General features: G+C 42.0%; 1 protein-coding gene and 1 long non-coding RNA gene across 5 annotated transcripts in view; one reads left to right on the top strand and one right to left on the bottom strand.

Annotated features, from left to right (window-relative positions):
* Positions 1-759: 759 nt before the first annotated feature.
* LOC109880771 (uncharacterized) lies at positions 760-6,386 on the bottom strand. The gene is made up of 4 exons (XR_004205346.1): positions 6,114-6,386; positions 3,612-3,701; positions 1,295-1,426; positions 760-876 (listed from the first exon to the last, which is right to left on the bottom strand). It is a non-coding gene; the product is annotated as an uncharacterized LOC109880771 (long non-coding RNA).
* Positions 2,243-20,072, top strand: part of LOC109880736 (two pore calcium channel protein 1-like) — a 30,951-nt gene continuing 13,121 nt past the window's right edge. The window contains exons 1-12 of one of the 4 annotated variants that reach the window (XM_020472941.2): positions 2,243-3,735; positions 8,694-8,830; positions 10,736-10,912; positions 11,037-11,150; positions 12,518-12,648; positions 12,772-12,860; positions 13,078-13,112; positions 13,230-13,288; positions 19,427-19,526; positions 19,621-19,737; positions 19,825-19,949; positions 20,036-20,072. The exon at positions 20,036-20,072 is cut by the window's right edge and continues 12 nt beyond it. In XM_020472941.2, the coding sequence (XP_020328530.1) occupies positions 3,642-3,735; positions 8,694-8,830; positions 10,736-10,912; positions 11,037-11,150; positions 12,518-12,648; positions 12,772-12,860; positions 13,078-13,112; positions 13,230-13,288; positions 19,427-19,526; positions 19,621-19,737; positions 19,825-19,949; positions 20,036-20,072 (1,215 nt within the window). In that variant the 5' untranslated portion in view covers positions 2,243-3,641. Of the gene's footprint in view, positions 3,736-6,767; positions 8,473-8,693; positions 8,831-10,735; positions 10,913-11,036; positions 11,151-12,517; positions 12,649-12,771; positions 12,861-13,077; positions 13,113-13,229; positions 13,289-19,426; positions 19,527-19,620; positions 19,738-19,824; positions 19,950-20,035 lie in introns of those variants that run through there. The other 3 variants (XM_031804399.1, XM_020472947.2, XM_020472934.2) reach the window with 3 other exon arrangements.

The following is a 20,072-nucleotide window of genomic DNA, read 5'->3' as shown; positions in this document are numbered from 1 at the left end:
TCCGTCTCCAGTGTTGCAACCAGCTCCATTGTCACATTCTGACCTTAGTTCTTTTGTAATGTCTTTGTTTTAGTATGGTCAGGGCGTGAGTTCAGTGAGTTGTCTATATTAGTTTTTCTATGATTTGCTATTTCTGTGTTTGGCCTGGTATGGTTCTCAATCAGAGGCAGCTATCAATCGTTGTCCCTGATTGAGAACCATATTTAGGTAGCCTGTTTTCTATTGTGTTTCGTGGGTGATTATTTTCTGTCTTTGAGTATGTTACCAGACAGGACTGTTTCGTTTCGTGTCATTCTCGTTTATCATTTTTGTTGTTTTGTTCGAGTAATCATTTTCATTAAAAGGCATAATGAGTACTTACCACGCTGCATCTTGGTCCTCCTCTCTTTCTCCCAACGACGAACGTTACATCCATGTTGGTGTCATGGCGAGGCGACACCTGCATGTAGCATGTTCTTTCAGGTTCCTCAGCCGGGCTGGTCATCAGTTTCTCTAACAATACCCCCTGCAACTCCAGCAGCCTCAATGCCAGCCCCTCATTAATCCTTTTTGGATTCAGGCTGTAAAACTACAACATTTGGAATAAGTCAAATGGTATGAATACTTACTGAAGGGACAAGGTTTTACAACACAGTTACTAAGAGGTGTGTGTGTGGGGGGGGGGGGGGGGTTAAATAATGGTCATGATCATGTTATTTAGGCTCATTTAGATAGTTGTATTACATGACAAATAAAAAGGAAAATGCTGCACACTGCTGCTCATGCTCCCAGATGATTTTATTAAAAGATTTCAACCCTTAGGTCTTCATCAGGCATCCATACCCCAGGTGGGGGTGAAAGGTTCTATAAATGGGGGGTACTCAGTGACATCACTTCCTGAAACAGGAGGTAAAAAAAATAAAACATAGGTTCACAATATCAACATTAAATGTATATATACAGTTGAAGTCGGAAGTTTAATTACACTTAGGTGTAACATTAAAACTAGTTTTTCAACCACTCCACAAATTTCTTGTTAACAAACTATCGTTTTGGTAAGTCGGTTAGGACATCTACTTTGTTCAAGACACAAGTAATTTTTCCAACAACTGTTTACAGACAGATTATTTCACTTATAATTCACTGTATCACAATTCCAGTGGGCCAGAAGTTTACATACACAAAGATGACTGTGCCTTTAAACAGCTTGGAAAATTCCAGAAAATGATGTCATGGCTTTAGAAGCTTCTGATAGGCTATTTGACATCATTTGAGTCAATTGGAGGTGTACCTGTGGATGTATTTCAAAGCCTACCTTCAAACTCAGTGGCTCTTTGCTTGACATCATGGGAAATGTGGGGTCAAAATGGGGTCAAAATGATCACAAGAACGGTGAGCAAAAATCCCAGAACCACACGGGGGGACCTAGTGAATGACCTGCAGAGAGCTTGGACCAAAGTAACAAAGCCTACCATCAGTAACACACTACGCCGCCAGGGACTCAAATCCTGCAGTGCCAAACGTGTCCCCCTGCTTAAGCCAGTACATGTCCAGGCCCGTCTGAAGTTTGCTAGAGAGCATTTGGATGATCCTGAAGAAGATTGGGAGAATGTCATATGAAACTATGGCCCCATTCATTCTTTCCTTTACACGGATCAGTCGTCCTGGTCCCTTTGCAGAAAAACAGCCCCAAAGCATGATGTTTCCACCCCCATGCTTCACAGTAGGTATGGTGTTCTTTGGATGCAACTCAGCATTCTTTGTCCTCCAAACACTAAGAGTTGAGTTTTTACCAAAAAGTTATATTTTGGTTTAATCTGACCATATGACATTCTCCCAATCTAATAATTGCTCCCACAGTTGATTTCTTCAAACCAAGCTGCTTACCTATTGCAGATTCAGTCTTCCCAGCCTGGTACAGGTCTACAATTTTGTTTCTTTTGACAGGTTAACTGCCTGTTCAGGGGCAGAACGACAGATTTGTACCTTGTCAGCTCGGGGTTTTGAACTTGCAACCTTTCAGTTACTAGTCCAACACTCTAACCACTAGGCTACCCTGCTGCCCCAGGCTGATAACAAGTTCAAACATGTGCCATTAATACAGGTAACGAGTGGAGGACAGAGGAGCCTCTTAAAGAAGAAGTTACAGGTCTCTAAGAGCCAGAAATCTTGCTTGTTTGTAGGTGACCAAATACTTATTTTCCACCATAATTTACAAATAAATTCATTAAAAAATCCTACAATGTGATTTTCTTGATTTTTTTTCTCATTTTGTCTGACATAGTTGAAGTGTACCTGTGATGAAAATTACAGGCCTCTCTCATCTTTTTAAGTGGGAGAACTTGCACAATTGGTGGCTGACTAAATACTTTTTTGCCCCACTGTATATATTCAATTAGGGTAACAACAAAAAAACATTATTATTAAAGTCAGGCTTACGGCAGCCAGTCTGATGGATAAACTTTAGAATTTCAAGCCACAACTCTCATTTTGAAAAACAAGGACTGCTGGTCGTCAGTGGCGTTGTAGTAAAATCTCTCAAGGACAAGGTGAATTTGATCAATATAATTGTCTGTATTTACCCTCCAAAAATGAAACGCTGATTAGCTGCTAATGTAGCTATCATAAAGAACTATAAATGCCATTATGATCTGGACGAGACTGTTGAATCGAGGCAAATGTAAGAATCTCTGGATTAACTATCTAATGTTAGCTAAATTTAGTAATGAATACATTTGGTAAATGTATTTAAATTGACAATTCTTTGAACTGACTTGTGCAAGTTTTATATTGACACAATACCTGTTAGCAAAGGTGTAACTATAGTTGACATGCAGGAGCTTGCAGGGATTTGTAGTCTTACATGATGTCTACTTTGATGCTAATTAGCATTTTCGAATAGGAGAGCTGAATATATTGATAAAAGTCACCTTGTTCGAGAGAGATTTATAAGGTATAAGGCCTTCACGAAACAAAGCCCTTATTTGAAGGGTTCTAAAATTCCCTATGGAAAAAAATGAATGGGTGAAAAACGATTGGAACCATTTCCCTGTATGACCGCTAGGTTTTATGGGTATTATGACACCTTCACTCTGGGGCTCTATTTGGATGGAGATACCGTTATTTGAAAATATCTCATATTTATTTCGACTTTGGATACAAACCTTAGTTGATGGTGGTACCAACAAAATGCTTATGCGTCATGGTTTACAAAACTATTCTCAGTCTTTCCGCTAGCAAATATTTGTATAGGCAGTTAATGCTGATGGACTGGACATCGATGAGTTAGAATAGCATAGTTTACTGGTCAATGACAGATGTCAACTCGGGATAAATCAAGCAGCAGTATCTAGCCATTTGACTAATAGACGACTGTTAATGAAGATAAGCTCGTTTATCGGGTGCTTTTCGAGCACTCTTAGTTTAGTGGAGTCACGTGGAAAGTTAGCTAGTTATCCAGGTAGCAAGAGGTAGCTAATGTCATCTAGCTAGCACGATGCGTCGTTATGCTAGCTATGTCGTTTATGTTTTGACCATAGCATTAGCCAGTAGCTAAGGGCTAGTCTAGCTAGCAGGAATTATCAGCTAAAAACGCTAGCTAGCTAGTTTCGGGGGTACTACGTTGCTTTTACCTGTGGATTTCATTTTGCCAGTCCGGGAGAATGGAGGGTACCGATGACGACGTGCCCCTCATCCTGACCTGGGATGATGCTACCAGCGGTCTGTTGAGCGAGGAGACAGAGAGGGGAGACGAGAGTAAGTTTTTGTTGACATCCACATTTTACTGCGTTGCTAGCTGACCCAACTAGCAAACGTTATATATCAAAGTCAAAGGTGGCTGCAACCCGTGACAAATCTAATTGCATTTAGCACAGCATATTCATAATGGCTATCGTCATTTTTAGGACTTGTCTTTTGTAATCTGTTTGAACTTTTCTTGTCTCATAATAATGATCAGTAGCTTACTTGCTAGGCGCTTAGCAGGCAAGCAATGCAAATAATTTAAATATAATTTGAAATCTTACAAACAAGGTTGTCAAACTTATAATATAATTTCTAGAAAAAAGTTGGGTTTTTTAACCTTTGTCTTTTATCGAAATGGGTAAACTCTGATTTTTTTCGTGTTCATATGTTGAAGTATAGATCCTATTTTACATAATCAAAGCTGTTTGTGTTGTGCCAACAATCGGTGAGACACGGCATGCTATAGAATACAGGGTGGGTGTCTTGTTTTTGCTGATTAATGTACTAAACACACACAGTACCCCATAATGACAAAGCGAAAACAGGTTTTTAGAAATGTTTGCAAATGTATTAAAAATAAAAAACAGAAACCTTATTTACCTAAGTATTCATATCCTTTGCCATGAGACTCGAAATTGAGCTCAAGTGCATCCTGTTTCCATTGATTATCCTTGATATGTTTCTACGACTTCATTGGTGTCCACCTGTGGTAAATTCAATTGATTGGACATGATTTGGAAAGGCACACAACTTTCTGTATAAGGTCCCACGGTTGACAGTGCATGTCAGAGAAGGAATTGTCCGTAGAGGGCTGCGACAGGGTTGTGGCAAGGCATAGATCTGGGGAAGGGTACCAAAACATTTCTGAAGCATTGAAAGTCCCCAAGAACACAGTGGCCTCCATCATTTTTAATGGTAGTAGTTTGGAACCGCCAAGATAGGAGAACCTTCCAGAAGGACAACCATCTTTGCAACACTCCCCCAATCAGGCCTTTATGGTAGAGTGGCCAGATGGAAGCCACTCCTCAGTAAAAGGCACATGACAGCCCACTTGGAGTTTGCCAAAAGGCACCTAAAGGACTCTCAGACCATGACAAACAAGATTTTCTGGTCTGATGAAACTAAGATTGAACTATTTGCCCTGAATGCCAAGCGTCACATCTGTAGGAAACCTGGCACCATCCATCCCTACGGTGAAGCGTGGTGGCAGCATCATGCTGTGGGGCTGTTTTTCAGCGGCAGGGACTGGGAAACTAGTCAGGGTTGAGGCAAAGATGAACGGACCAGAGTACAGAGAGATCCTTGATGAAAACCTGCTCCAGAGCACTCAGGACCTCAGACTGGGGTGAAGGTTCACCTTCCAACAGTACAATGACCCTAAGCACACAGCCAAGACAATGCAGGAGTTGCTTTGGGACAAGTCTCTGAATGTCCCCGAGTAGCCCAGCCAGAGCCCGGACATGAACCCGATCGAACATCTCTGGAGAGGCCTGAAAAATAGCTGTGCAGCGACGCTCTCCATCCAACCTGACCGATCCAACAAAATGTGGAAAAAGTCTGAATAATTTCCGAATGCACTGTATAGGTAATAGAATATTCCCATTCAATTTGTCATTCGACGGTGGGTTGACCGATCGGCCATCTTTCTAGTACTAAATGGAAATTAAAATTTGTACCAGCTAAATTGCAGTGGTCTGAAGGGATGGCAGGTAGCCCAGCAGTTAAGAGCATTGGGCCAGTAACTGAAAGGTCGCTGGTTTCAATCCCCAAGCCGACTGTGAAAAATCTGTTTGCCCTTGAGCAGGCACTTAACCCTAATTGCTCCTGTAAGTTGCTGTGGATAAGAGCGTCTGCAAAATTACTCAAATGGGATAGGTCCATTTTATGAATACTGTTTCTATTATTAAATTGACACCCACCCTGTATTTAAGAATATGCTGTGTCTCAACCGATAAGGGCACAACAAAAACACCTCAGATGATCTAACATGTGAAAATAAGAACAATCTGAGTTTATGTGTTTTTAGGTAATTGGCATTAAAATGGCTATAAAATAAAAACATTTTGAAGAAATTATGAAATTGTTTGACAACCCTGTTTGTAAGCTTTCAAATGAATTCAAACTCAAACATTTATCTTTTTCAGTGATGAAGACATGGATGTCTCATGGTAGGGTAGGGTGGGTGTACTTTGAGCAAAATCTCTTTCTGACCACTATTACCATGGGCAAACATGTATGAAAGGATTCATTCATATATAAAGGTGTGCAGTAAGAAAGTGAAAGTGATTTAAATCATATGCAACCAAAGAGTACATCCAAAGGCATCTACTTGAACAGCGACTGTAAATTATTTGAAGATAAAATATCATAACCCCTTTTAGGACACTCACCAGAGAGGCAGCTCCTCTGCAAGCTGAGGTTAGGTTTTGGCTGATGGCGGTACAGTTTGAGGGTACAGTAGTTTGGGAGGTTCTGCTGATTGTCATCAGAGCAGATAAACGCAGAACTGGCTTGCTCCTCTGTCGCTTTAAATTAGAAGAGAGATGTGTCCCCCTGACCCAGAGATCGTGTTTGTGTGCGTCTCCTCTTCAGTAATCCTGTAGCCTTTGTACCTCACACACACACACACACACACACACACACACACACACACATTACAGACTGCCTCTCACATACACACTGGAAACAGCAGCATCAGCAAAGGCAGATACTTCTGTGTGTGCCCCGCCCGCCCCGCCCCGCCCCGCGCTGCCCCCCCCCCCCCCCCCCCCCTCCACCCACCCACAGCGCACGCAGGGCAGTGTGTGTGCCTCCCTCTCTAGGGCCCCCCGGGCCTCTCTGGTTCTGTGTGTGTGTGTGTGTGTGTGTGTGTGTGTGTGAGCTCCTCTGGAAGTGGACAGGAAAAGGACTGGTGTTTTTCCAGGATATCTGGAGTGGGAGGAGGGCTGACTACCCTGAGGCCTGGGAGGAGAAGATTGTTCCACAGGCAGTAGAGAGCAGGACACAGCAAAAGTAGGCCTGCTCTAAAACACACAGTCTTGAGCAGACCGTCACTCAGGCTCCGGCTCACGACAGGACATGATCCAGCTGCTGGCTTTGTTCTTGTGATTTAGCCTAGTTGGAGATGCCACTGTGGAGGAAAGAGAGGATTTCTGTACTATTTTCCTCTTAGCCCAGAGGACTGATCAGGACTGCCCTGTGTGTGTTTGTATGGGCCTGTGGAGCCACAGGCAGGCACGGGGCCTGACCTCAGTGCGTTGTTGATGGGAGCTCTGAATGTTTTATTGTTCTGAAAAACAAACGAGTGGCTGGGACTTTACCCACAGACACAGTGCTATTAGGACAACAGCAGATACTAGGCCACTTCATTATCACCATGTAGCCAGAGGCCTGAGAGAACAGGAGCCTCACCAGGATTATTATCACTCAACTGGAGTTTGATCCCTACACAGCAGCAGACTGAGCTCAGAACACGCTACTGTCACAGTACCTGAATTGTCTTCGGTGTGCAGGATCCGACTGGCTGACAGCTGGCTGGCATAATATCGATGACTCCTGCCTACTTGGCACTCAGATCCAGTGATCAGATGTCTGTAATTCCTAAAGAGAGGAGGAGACATTACTGCTTGGTTTTATGAAGATTTAAAAATAAAAATATAGATTTTTTTAGAGTCAATGGTTAGCTGGTTGTATATTATCTTTAGTAAGCATGACTTAAAGTTGGATTCAAATATGGGTTGGGTTGATTTGAAGGATTATTTATATCGTTGTGTCAGAGACTGAAGTCATATTGTAAGTACTTAGGGTAAGTTTAAGACGGTAGTTTAGATTTTCCTCAGCCTGCTCCAGACAGCCAAACCAGACATCGCACGGATCTAATCAGGACCTTCTTCATTCTCAGTCTGGTGTCTCTCACCATCAGGAGGTGACCCCACTTCCTGCCTATAACTTGAAGGACACTCCTCAATCTAACATCAGTGAAGAGCAGCGTTGTCGGTTATAAAAGTGAGCCATGTGCACAGAGAGCAGAACTGGGTTCAAAGGTGAAACTGCACTGAGCGGAGAGAGGGAGGAGCCCAGAGAGGGAGAGAGGAAGGGAAAACGAGGTTAAGAGAAGCGAAAGAGGGTAAGAGAAGTTGTAACTCCAGAGAGTGTGACTGTGCATTCTGGACTCCCTTGTCTCCCAGGCTGAGGTAGGCTGCTGACAGAGGCTGTGGGATCCTACCCTAGCCCTTTGACTGAAGAGAGACACTCTGGATGGTTCATCTGTCCACCAGTTGTCATCGGACGCTCCAGCAACAATGTTTTTCATTTAATGGTTTGTTTGTTCCTGGGACAGGGGACATACCTGTCTCTAAGAACACAGGGTGAACCACCCGCTCTGCGCGTGTCTGGAACTCTGAGCTGTGGTGAACCTCTGTCTGGGGATCCCTGTGGGGGATCTGTTTTTACATTGTCTCTCTGACGTGTGTCCATGTGCAGTGGAATGTTAGCCCGTGCGTGTCCCTGGAGGCGCGAGGACGCTGGACCTGTGAACTGTGAATGACACACACACTGCTTTAGTGGACCACGTACCCACACTCAAACACGCTCAAACTCCTGGACCACTGGTAGCTAGCAGAGCCATGGAGTGTTCAGCAGTGCAGACGGAGACTCCTGGTATCCATGACAACAGTGTAGAGTTGACCCTGGAGGAGAGTCCGGTCCTCATCTCCTCATTCTGCACCGAGCTACAGCTAGATAGCGTGGGTATGTGTGGGTGTGTTGTGTGTGTGTGCTTGCGTGTAGGATATGTTGTGAACATGCAGGATACAGTGCTGTTGAAGTTGTCCCACCAGTTTGTCTACTCTAGTGTGTATTAGCTCTATAATAGTATAGGAAATGACTAAATATATCTGTCAGGTTTTGGAGGCTCTTTAATTATTTTGTATTAACAAATTAATAATGTTGTGGTTGTTTCTTCTGTGTAGATGGAGGAGGGGGGTATGACATAGTGAATAACCAGGTGATACCAACACCGGGGCCACCACCAAACTACAGTTCACACAATGCCTCACTTCAACAAAGCTGGGAGATTAACTACCAGGAAGCAGCCATCTATCTACAGGTACACACAAACACACACAGCCATTTTGGCATGTTGGCTAGCTAGACTATATTACTGTCTGCTTGGTATTTACTTTAAAAGTTAGATGGTAATGATGAGCTACATTGTAATGTTATGAGTTGTAAGCTGACTGTAAGAAAGCCTAGCTATGGTGGGACACATCAGCATCTTGTGACAGGTAGATCATGTGAGTTTGTGTGCTAAACCTTTTGTGTACTGTCATGTCTATGACTACTATTAAATGTGAAGACTGTTATTTTATCAAATCAATTCTCTATGTGTAATTATTATTATGTGATTAAGCTAATCAGGTCATCTTTAATTAACTAGGAAGTCTGGGCACCACGGGAAAATGTTTAGAGTCTCTATTTCCCGAATCGACTCTTAAAATATGAAAATATCTGATCAAAACAGTCGCATATTAATGAATTATTATTACCTCATCAGTTCTCATTACTGAACGTTGCAAACCCTTGGATATATGATGAATCAGTGATATACAAATTGGCTTAATTATTTATTTACTAACTAACTAAATAATTAAAGAAATGTATAACAAACAAAGAGTAGATATTTGGGTTACTACATGACACAAATAAAAAGTCCCTAGCGGACGAAGCCGATATGACAGCTTGTTAGACAAAGGGGTGGAGACTGAGAAAGAGCGGGAAAGACAAAATGGATTCACTCCACACAGTTGATAATTATAATATTCATTGAAATGCTAATCCTTTGCACATGAACGGCCGCTCATTCGAGAATAATTGCAATGTATATATTTACACCCGTATGTTGTTGTTGTTGTCTTCTCTGTTGTAATCACCGGTCCATCTGCTGGAGAGTCAGTTCATCAGAGTCTGGTTAACTTCTCCAGAAGTCACAATGTCCTTTGTGGTTGTAGCTTTCTCCGCGGCTCTGGATAGTGTCTGTTGTAATGGATACGTCAGGCCTACAGATGGTCGTTGCATAGTAAAGATGTTTCCGCGGTTGTCGGTATTCTCATTCTAGACTTATGTCATTTCCAGCTGCAGACTAGTAATTATATGTCTAGGATTTACTCTTATTCTGTAGTGATTGATAGTCTCAGAGCTTAACCATTTCCAGCCGTGTAGGCAAAACTACATCTGTATGGTCTCCGTGGCCTATAGCGTTGTAGTTCTTAACCATTTCAACATGTAGCGTCAGCTCCATATTTTCTGGTCAAATGTACATTTAGTCAGGAGTGGGTTTTATAAACTTCTGAGAAAAAGGCAGTCCATGATGCTGACGTAATGTCTATGCTCACGTGGGCGTGGCCATTGATTTAATTAACTTGATATAAAAACCCATGTTTTCTCATTTAGAAGGTTAACATCACATTACATCTCTTCACAAATAGTTTCATGTTTAATCACATACGTTTCAAAATATTTAGATGTAAACCTGATAGCTGGGAAATGTACACTAAGAGATACAGTTATGTGTGTTTCGTGTCTTCATGAGATCACCAAATGAAACACACTTGTCATGACTCTCTTTTAAGTGTCCACGGACCACTCCCACCTTCTCTCAAATATAAATATTATTTAATTACTCAAACTTTCGATGTCCAAGTGTCTCTCTGTGTTCCACAGTTTACATTCCAATCTCGAACACTACAGAGCATGGGGGCAGCGTATTATATGACCGACCATAAAACAGCCAACTTCCCGCTCTCCCCCTCTACGAGAGAGTGCACGCTGTAGAGCGGACCCACTGTAACCTGATTCTTCAGATGGTCACAGGAGAGTTATAACAGTATATTTTATTTGTAGCTATAGGTATAGCGCAGGTGAATGGTAGAGCGCTGTAGAACAAATGTATTATTTTCACACTTGTATTATTAAACAAAATTCAGATGCAAGTGTGTGTGTGGTCGGTCCATAGGAAGGAGAGAACAATGATAAGTTCTTCACACATCCTCGGAATCCAAAGGCGCTGGCAGCATACTTGTTTGCTCACAACCACCTGTTCTACATGATGGAGCTGCTAACAGGACTCCTACTGATGGTGCTCTCTCTCTCTGAGGCTCCCGCTGTACCATCACTACGCCTGGATGTTTATGTACGTACACACTGCCATTGCCACACACACTGCCACGGATCCACACCACTCTGGACCTGCTGGGTTAGGGTTAGGGGTCAGAGGTTAGAGGTGAAAGGCTAAAGGATGTGTTCTGTCTCTGTAGGTCCACGCCACTCTGGAGTTATTGGCTCTGGTTATGGTGGCGTTTGAACTCTGCATGAAGCTGCGCTGGCTCGGCTTCCACACATTCATCAGACACAAGAGGACCATGGTGAAGGTACATACTAGAGGTCGACCGATTCATCGGAATGGCCGATTAATTAGGGCCGATTTTCAAGTTTTCATAACAATCGGTAATCTGTATTTTTGGACACCGAATGTGGGCAATTTAAAAATATATATATTTATTTTTACACCTTTATTTAACTAGGCAAGTCAGTTAAAGAACACATTCTTATTTTCAATGACGGCCTAGGAACGGTGGGTTAACTGCCTTGTTCATGGGCAGAACGACAGATTTTGACCTTGTCAGCTCGGGGATTCGTTTTTGCAACCTTCCGGTTACTAGCCCAACGCTCTAACCACCTGCCTTACATTACACTCCACGAGGCGCCTGCGTGGCAGGCTGACTACCTGTTACGTGAGGGCAGCAAGAAACCAAGGTAAGTTGCTAGCTAGCATTAAACTTATCTTATGACTTCAAGCCTATAAACTCCAGAGATTAGGCTGGTGTAACCGATGTGAAATGGCTAGCTAGTTAACAGGGTGCGCGCTAATAGCGTTTCAAACATCACTCGCTCTGAGACTTGGAGTAGTTGTTCCCCTTGCTCTGCAAGAGCCGCGGCTTTTGAGGAGCGATGGGTAACGATGCTTCGAGGGTGGCTGTTGTCGATGTGTTCCTGGTTCGAGCCCAGGTAGGGGCAAGGAGAAGGACGGAAGCTATACTGTTCCACTGGCAATACTAAAGTGCCTATAAGAACATCCAATAGTCAAAGGTATATGAAATACAATTGGTATAGAGAGAAATAGTCCTACAATTCCTATAATAACTACAACCTAAAACTTCTTACCTGGGAATATTGAAGACTCATGTTAAAAGGAACCACCAGCTTTCATATGTTCTCATGTTCTGAGCAAGGAACTTAAACGTTAGCTTTTTTACATGGCACATATTGCACTTTTACTTTCTTCTCCAACACTTTGTTTTTGCATTGTTTAAACCAAATTGAACAGGTTTCATCATTTATTTGAGGCTAAAATGATTTTATTGAGGTATTATATTAAGTTAAAATAAGTGTTCATTCAGTATTGTTGTAGTTGTCATTATTACAAACACATTTTTTAAATAAATCAGCCGATTAATCGGTATCTGCTTTTTTGGTCCTCCAATAATCGGTATCGGTTTCGGCGTTGAAAAATCATAACCGGTCAACCTCTAGTACATACACACAACTGTATAGGAGCATCCCAAGCAGTGCATATAGATTGCAAACAAGAGTGGTCCCAGAATAGATCCCAGAGGGACCCCGTGAGACCCTATATACTCACAAGAGTGACACATTATTGCCTGTCAGTTAGATGGTTTACAAACAGTTATAGTTTCACCATTTCGTATGACTGACAGCTGGTCTCTCCTGTGTGTAGACGTGTGTGTTGCTGCTCCAGTTTGTGGAGGCCATAGTGGTTCTGATTCGGCAGACGTCACACTTGCGTGTGACCAGAGCTCTCAGACCCATTTTCCTGGTGGACTGCAGATACTGTGGTGCCGTTCGCAGGTACACACACACACACACACACCGCAGATACATCACATACACACCTTTACCTGTATTACCTCGCACTGCTTTGTTGTTTCCAAAGTATGAATAACTGTTGTTGTCACCCTCTTGTCCAATCAGAAACCTGCGTCAAATCTTCCAGTCCCTTCCCCCTTTTATAGATATCCTGCTGCTGCTGCTCTTCTTCATGGTCATCTTCGCCATCCTGGGTGAGACACACAAACACACACATCTTGGCTGTTCATCGAAGTTAATAATGACATTGATCCTAAATGACAATCCTCGAAGAGCCTCCAAAAACATTGGACAACAGTGGAAATTCTATGATCTTACAAACAACTGTACCTTGAAATCTAAAACAAAATCTAAATTCAATGATGTTCTATTATGCCTGTCTGAGTATGGATCTGTTCTCTCTCTTTACAGGCTTCTGTCTGTTCTCCCCTAACACTTCTGATCCAGTAAGGGAAACAGTTTGACTGACATTTTCAGTATGTTGTGCCTCTGAAGACTGCTAGTTGTGGTGCTAACTGAAGGGGACTGTCTCATACTGTTTTGTCTGGCTTTTCTCTTCTCAGTACTTCAACACTCTGGAGAACAGCATCGTTAGTCTTTTTGTACTACTGACCACCGCAAAGTAAGACTTGCTCATCTACCACACACCATAACTCTACTTTATACACCTGTGTCTCTAGTAGTCTGAAATGTTTCATGCTCTTTGACTGTTGTGATTGTAATGCTCTCTGAAGACAGAATAGTGACTGTTGTGATTGTAATGCTCTCTCAAGACAGCATAGTGACTGTTGTGGTTGTAATGCTCTCTCAAGACAGCATAGTGACTGTTGTGATAGTAATGCTCTCTCAAGACAGAATAGTGACTGTTGTGATTGTAATGCTCTCTCAAGACAGCATAGTGACTGTTGTGGTTGTAATGCTCTCTCAAGACAGCATAGTGACTGTTGTGGTTGTAATGCTCTCTCAAGACAGCATAGTGACTGTTGTGGTTGTAATGCTCTCTCAATACAGAATAGTGACTGTTGTGATTGTAATGCTCTCTCAAGACAGCATAGTGACTGTTGTGATTGTAATGCTCTCTCAAGACAGCATAGTGACTGTTGTGATTGTAATGCTCTCTCAAGACAGAATAGTGACTGTTGTGATTGTAATGTTAAGATACCTTAAAAGAAAATTAGTCACCCAGTAAAATACTACTTGAGTAAAAGTATCAAAGTATTTGGTTTGAAGTAAACTTCCTATATAGTATAAAAATAAGAGTACATACATTTTCAAATTCCTTATTCCTCTTATTTTGTTAAGGGTTGGCCAGGGGCACACTCCAACACTCAGACATAATTTACAAACGAAGCATGTGTGCTTGTCTTTTTCTTGTGGTCAAATCCCTGCCCAAAGTCAGGTGACCTAAGCGCTTCCAGATATGGAGTAGCAGGTCTGCCATATCTGCCATGTTTGCGCATATCTCTCCTATATGCAAATCTTTATGGCAGTCATTTTACTTAAGGCCCTTGGAAATGACCTGCAAATCTGTAGTTATAAAAACATTTGAATGCAATATATCGATTTACAAATACAAATCAAAAGGTGTTAGTTTGTGGATAGTGAATTGCATTTGTAGATTGGTGATTTACATTTGGCATGATATTGATTAGGGGTTGATCGATTAATCGGAATGGCTGATTAATTAGGGCCAATTTCAAGTTTTCATAACAATCGGAAATCGGTATTTTAGGACACCTATTTTATTTTTTATTTTTTTCACCTTTATTTAACTAGGCAAGTCAGTTAAGAACACATTCTTATTTTCAATGACGGCCTAGGAACGGTGGGTTAAATGCCTTGTTCAGGGGCAGAACGACAGATTTTTACCTTGTCAGCTCAGGGATTCAATCTTGCAACCTTACGGTTAACTAGTCCAACGCTCTAACCACCTGCCTCACAAGGAGCCTGCCTGTTGCGCGAATGCAGTAAGAAGCCAAGGTAAGTTGCTAGCTAGCATTAAACTTTTCTTATAAAAAATAATCAATCAATCATAATCACTAGTTAACTACACATGGTTGATGATATTACTAGTTTATCTAAGCGTGTCCTGCGTTGCATATAATCGATGCAGTGCGCATTCGCGAAAAAGGATTGTCGTTGCTCCAACGTGTACCTAACCATAAACTTCAATGCCTTTCTTAAAATCAATACACAGAAGTATACAGTGCCTTGCGAAAGTATTCGGCCCCCTTGAACTTTGCGACCTTTTGCCACATTTCAGGCTTCAAACATAAAGATATAAAACTGTAAAAGTGGGACACAATCATGAAGTGGAACGACATTTATTGGATATTGCAAACTTTTTTAACAAATCAAAAACTGAAAAATTGGGCGTGCAAAATTATTCAGCCCCTTTACTTTCAGTGCAGCAAACTCTCTCCAGAAGTTCAGTGAGGATCTCTGAATGATCCAATGTTGACCTAAATGACTAATGATGATAAATACAATCCACCTGTGTGTAATCAAGTCTCCGTATAAATGCACCTGCACTGTGATAGTCTCAGAGGTCCGTTAAAAGCGCAGAGAGCATCATGAAGAACAAGGAACACACCAGGCAGGTCCGAGATACTGTTGTGAAGAAGTTTAAAGCCGGATTTGGATACAAAAAGATTTCCCAAGCTTTAAACATCCCAAGGAGCACTGTGCAAGCGATAATATTGAAATGGAAGGAGTATCAGACCACTGCAAATCTACCAAGACCTGGCCGTCCCTCTAAACTTTCAGCTCATACAAGGAGAAGACTGATCAGAGATGCAGCCAAGAGGCCCATGATCACTCTGGATGAACTGCAGAGATTTACAGCTGAGGTGGGAGACTCTGTCCATAGGACAACAATCAGTCGTATATTGCACAAATCTGGCCTTTATGGAAGAGTGGCAAGAAGAAAGCCATTTCTTAAAGATATCCATAAAAAGTGTTGTTTAAAGTTTGCCACAAGCCACCTGGGAGACACACCAAACATGTGGAAGAAGGTGCTCTGGTCAGATGAAACCAAAATTGAACTTTTTGGCAACAATGCAAAACGTTATGTTTGGCGTAAAAGCAACACAGCTCATCACCCTGAATACACCATCCCCACTGTCAAACATGGTGGTGGCAGCATCATGGTTTGGGCCTGCTTTTCTTCAGCAGGGACAGGGAAGATGGTTAAAATTGATGGGAAGATGGATGGAGCCAAATACAGGACCATTCTGGAAGAACCTGATGGAGTCTGCAAAAGACCTGAGACTGGGACGGAGATTTGTCTTCCAACAAGACAATGATCCAAAACATAAAGCAAAATCTACAATGGAATGGTTCAAAAATAAACATATCCAGGTGTTAGAATGGCCAAGTCAAAGTCCAGACCTGAATCCAATCGAGAATCTGTGGAAAGAACTGAAAACTGCTGTTCACAAATGCTCTCCATCCAACCTCACTGAGCTCGAGCTGTTTTGCAAGGAGGAATGGGAAAAAATGTCAGTCTCTCGATGTGCAAAACTGATAGAGACATACCCCAAGCGACTTACAGTTGTAATCGCAGCAAAAGGTGGCGCTACAAAGTATTAATATAAGGGGGCTGAATAATTTTGCACGCCCAATTTTTCAGTTTTTGATTTGTTAAAAAAGTTTGAAATATCCAATAAATGTCGTTCCACTTCATGATTGTGTCCCACTTGTTGTTGATTCTTCACAAAAAAATACAGTTTTATATCTTTATGTTTGAAGCCTGAAATGTGGCAAAGGTCGCAAAGTTCAAGGGGGCCGAATACTTTCGCAAGGCACTGTATATTTTTAAACCTGCATATTTAGCTAAAAGAAATCCATGTTAGCAGGTGATATTAACCCGTTGAAATTGTGTCACTTCTATTGCGTTCATTGCACGCAGAGTCAGGGTATATGCAACAGTTTGGGCCGCCTGGCTCATTGCGAACTAATTTGCCATAATCTTACGTAATTATGACATAACATTGAAGTTTGTGCAATGCAACAGCAATATTTAGACTTAGGGATGCCACCCGTAAGATAATATACGGAACAGTTCCGTATTTCACTGAAAGAATTAACGTTTTGTTTTCGAAATTATAGTTTCCGGATTCGACCAGATTAATGACCTACGGCTCGTATTTCTGTATGTTGTTATGTTATAATTAAGTCTATGATTTGATATTTGATAGAGCAGTCTGACTGAGCGGTGGTAGGCAGCAGCAGGCTCGTAAGCATTCATTCAAACAGCACTTTCGTGCGTTTTGCCAGCAGTTCTTCGCTGTGCTTCAAGCATTGCGCTGTTTATGACTTCAAGCCTATCAACTCCCGAGATTAGGTTGGTGTAACCGATGTGAAATGCCTAGCTAGTTAGCGGGGTGTGCGCTGATAGCGTTTCAAACGTCACTCGCTCTGAGACTTGGCGTAGTTGTTCCCCTTGCTCTGCAAGGGACGCGGCTTTTTTGGAGCGATGGGTAACGACGCTTCGAGGGTGGCTGTTGTCGATGTGTTCCTGGTTCGAGCCTAGGTTTGGAGCGAGGAGAGGGATGGAAGCTATACTGTTACACTGGCAATACTAAAGTGCCTATAAGAACAACCAATAGTCCAGGAGGCTGAAGAAATTCGGCTTGTCACCAAAAGCACTCACAAACTTCTACAGATGCACAATCGAGAGCATCCTGGCGGGCTGTATCACCGCCTGGTATGGCAACTGCACCGCCCTCAACCGTAAGGCTCTCCAGAGGGTAGTGAGGTCTGCACAACGCATCACCGGGGGCAAACTACCTGCCCTCCAGGACACCTACACCACCCGATGCTACAGGAAGGCCATAAAGATCATCAAGGACATCAACCACCCGAGCCACTGCCTGTTCACCCCGCTGTCATCCAGAAGGCGAGGTCAGTACAGGTGCATCAAAGCTGGGACCGAGAGACTGAAAAACAGCTTCTATCTCAAGGCCATCAGACTGTTAAACAGCCAACACTAACATTGAGTGGCTACTGCCAACACACTGTCAACGACACTGACTCTACTCCAGCCACTTTAATAATGGGAATTGATGGGAAATGATGTAAATATATCACTAGCCACTTTAAACAATGCTACCTTATATAATGTTACTTACCCTACATTATTCATCTCATATGCATACGTAGATACTGTACTCTATATCATCGACTGCATCCTTATGTAATACATGTATCACTAGCCACTTTAACTATGCCACTTTGTTTACATACTCATCTCATATGTATATACTGTACTCGATACCATCTACTGTATCTTGCCTATGCTCCTCTGTACCATCACTCATTCATATATCCTTATGTACATATTCTTTATCCCCTTACACTGTGTATAAGACAGTAGTTTTTTGGAATTGTTAGTTAGATTACTTGTTCGTTATTACTGCATTGTCGGAACTAGAAGCACAAGCATTTCGCTACACTCACATTAACATCTGCTAACCATGTGTATGTGACAAATAAAATTGGATTTGATTTGATTTATATGAAATACAAATTGTATAGAGAGAAATGGTCCTATAATTCCTATAATAACTACAACCTAAAACTTCTTACCTGGGAATATTGAAGACTCATGTTAAAAGGAGCCACCAGCTTTCATTTACACTTTTACTTTCTTCTCCACACTTTGTTTTTGCATTATTTAAACCAAATTGAACATGTTTCCTTATTTGTTTGAGGCTAAATTGATTTTATTGATATTAAGTTAAAATAAGTGTTCATTCAGTATTGTTGTAATTGTCATTATTACAAATAATTGTAAAAAGTCGGAAGATTAATCGGATTCGGCTTTTTTTGGTCCTCCAATAATCGGTATCGGCTTTTTTTGGGTCCTCCAATAATCGGTATCGGCGTTGAAAAATCATAATCGGTCGACCTCTAATATTGATCCCATAAAGGAGCTCTCTCCTTCAGAGTGAATGGGAGTCTATGGGCGCTAGCTCAAAAACACAACATTAGCACGAATTTCGTCAACATAATGTAAGACATTGCAAAGATTTGCCGAGATGTGAAATAATTAACTTGCTATCTGTAGTATCTTATAGCTTTGGAATTGTGACATTATGTACTTTCGAGGAAAATAGCCACGTTTCTCAACATATAGACTAACTTTGAGAAGGGATTGCGTGACGATGAGCTTAGCAACCGCGTGGCACAGCATGACAACGTGAGTGCGATTGGTCGACATTCTACTGGTTGGGGCGTTATACGTTCCTTCAGCCATTAGATTCCTATCTTCTTTCTATAATATCTTTGGCAACGGCATCATGCAATGCATCCTGGACTTAGGAGGCAGACAATTAGGAAAAATGTGCTAGACCCTCCATTAAATTACACATTTCTCGAGGTAGGAATATCACAAAAATATGATCAATGGCTCATTCGAGAAAAGACATCTGAGTTATGACATCAGTCAGTATTGAAATCTGACATGTATGATAGACGTTTTTGCAATCATATTCCTATTAACTTCCAGTGTAGTGAGAGCGACTTTATCACGGTGCTACCTCATACCAGCCGGATTTCTGCCTGTTTGAACGCCAATAACTCAAGATACTCATGAAAACATGAAATGACCCAGGGAATCGATAGAACATCACTCAAAATGGGTGAACCTTTCCTTTACGTACTTTACACCACTGAACAGCATAGTGCATGCTGAGATTGTATTACTCTCAAGACAGTATAGTACCTAATGAGATTGCTGGTGTCCTGTTTCCTCTAGCTTCCCAGACGTGATGATGCCAGCATACTCGAGGAACCGCTGGTCCTGTGTCTTCTTCATCGTCTACCTTTCCATTGAACTCTATTTCATCATGAACCTGGTACACATACACACACACACACACACACACACATGCTGTTGTTTCCTCCCTGTCTACCCTTTGGCCATGGTTTGATAGTGTGTTTGTGTTGCAGCTTCTGGCAGTGGTGTTCGATACGTTTAACGGTGTTGAGAAGATGAAGTTTAAATCTCTGATGCTCCACAAACGCTCCGCTATCGACCATGCCTTCCAACTGCTGGTCAGCAGACAGGTACATACACACACCCAGGTAGTGTCAGTAAGCTGTTGTAACTTATGTGTAACTGTTGCATTTTGTGCATGTGTGTTTGCTCCTTAGAGGCCAATGGGTCTGTCTCTGAAGCAGTTTGATGGTCTAATGCGTTTCTACAGACCCCGTATGTCTGCCAGAGACCGCTTCCTCACATACAAGGCCCTAAACACTGCAGGAGCACCCATGCTCAGGTAACACACACACACATAGTGTATGAGCACACACATACTAGTAAGTGTTGTTTTTTTAAAGAGGTGTGTGTGATGTTCTGTTGCAGCCTAGATGACTTCTATAAATTCTATGAAGTAATTGGC

Source organism: Oncorhynchus kisutch, linkage group LG3 (genome assembly GCF_002021735.2).
Source record: "Oncorhynchus kisutch isolate 150728-3 linkage group LG3, Okis_V2, whole genome shotgun sequence".
Classification (NCBI taxonomy): Eukaryota; Metazoa; Chordata; class Actinopteri; order Salmoniformes; family Salmonidae; genus Oncorhynchus; species Oncorhynchus kisutch.
The sequence above is the reverse complement of the archived record's forward strand: the minus strand, read 5'-3'. Positions and strand labels throughout refer to the sequence as shown.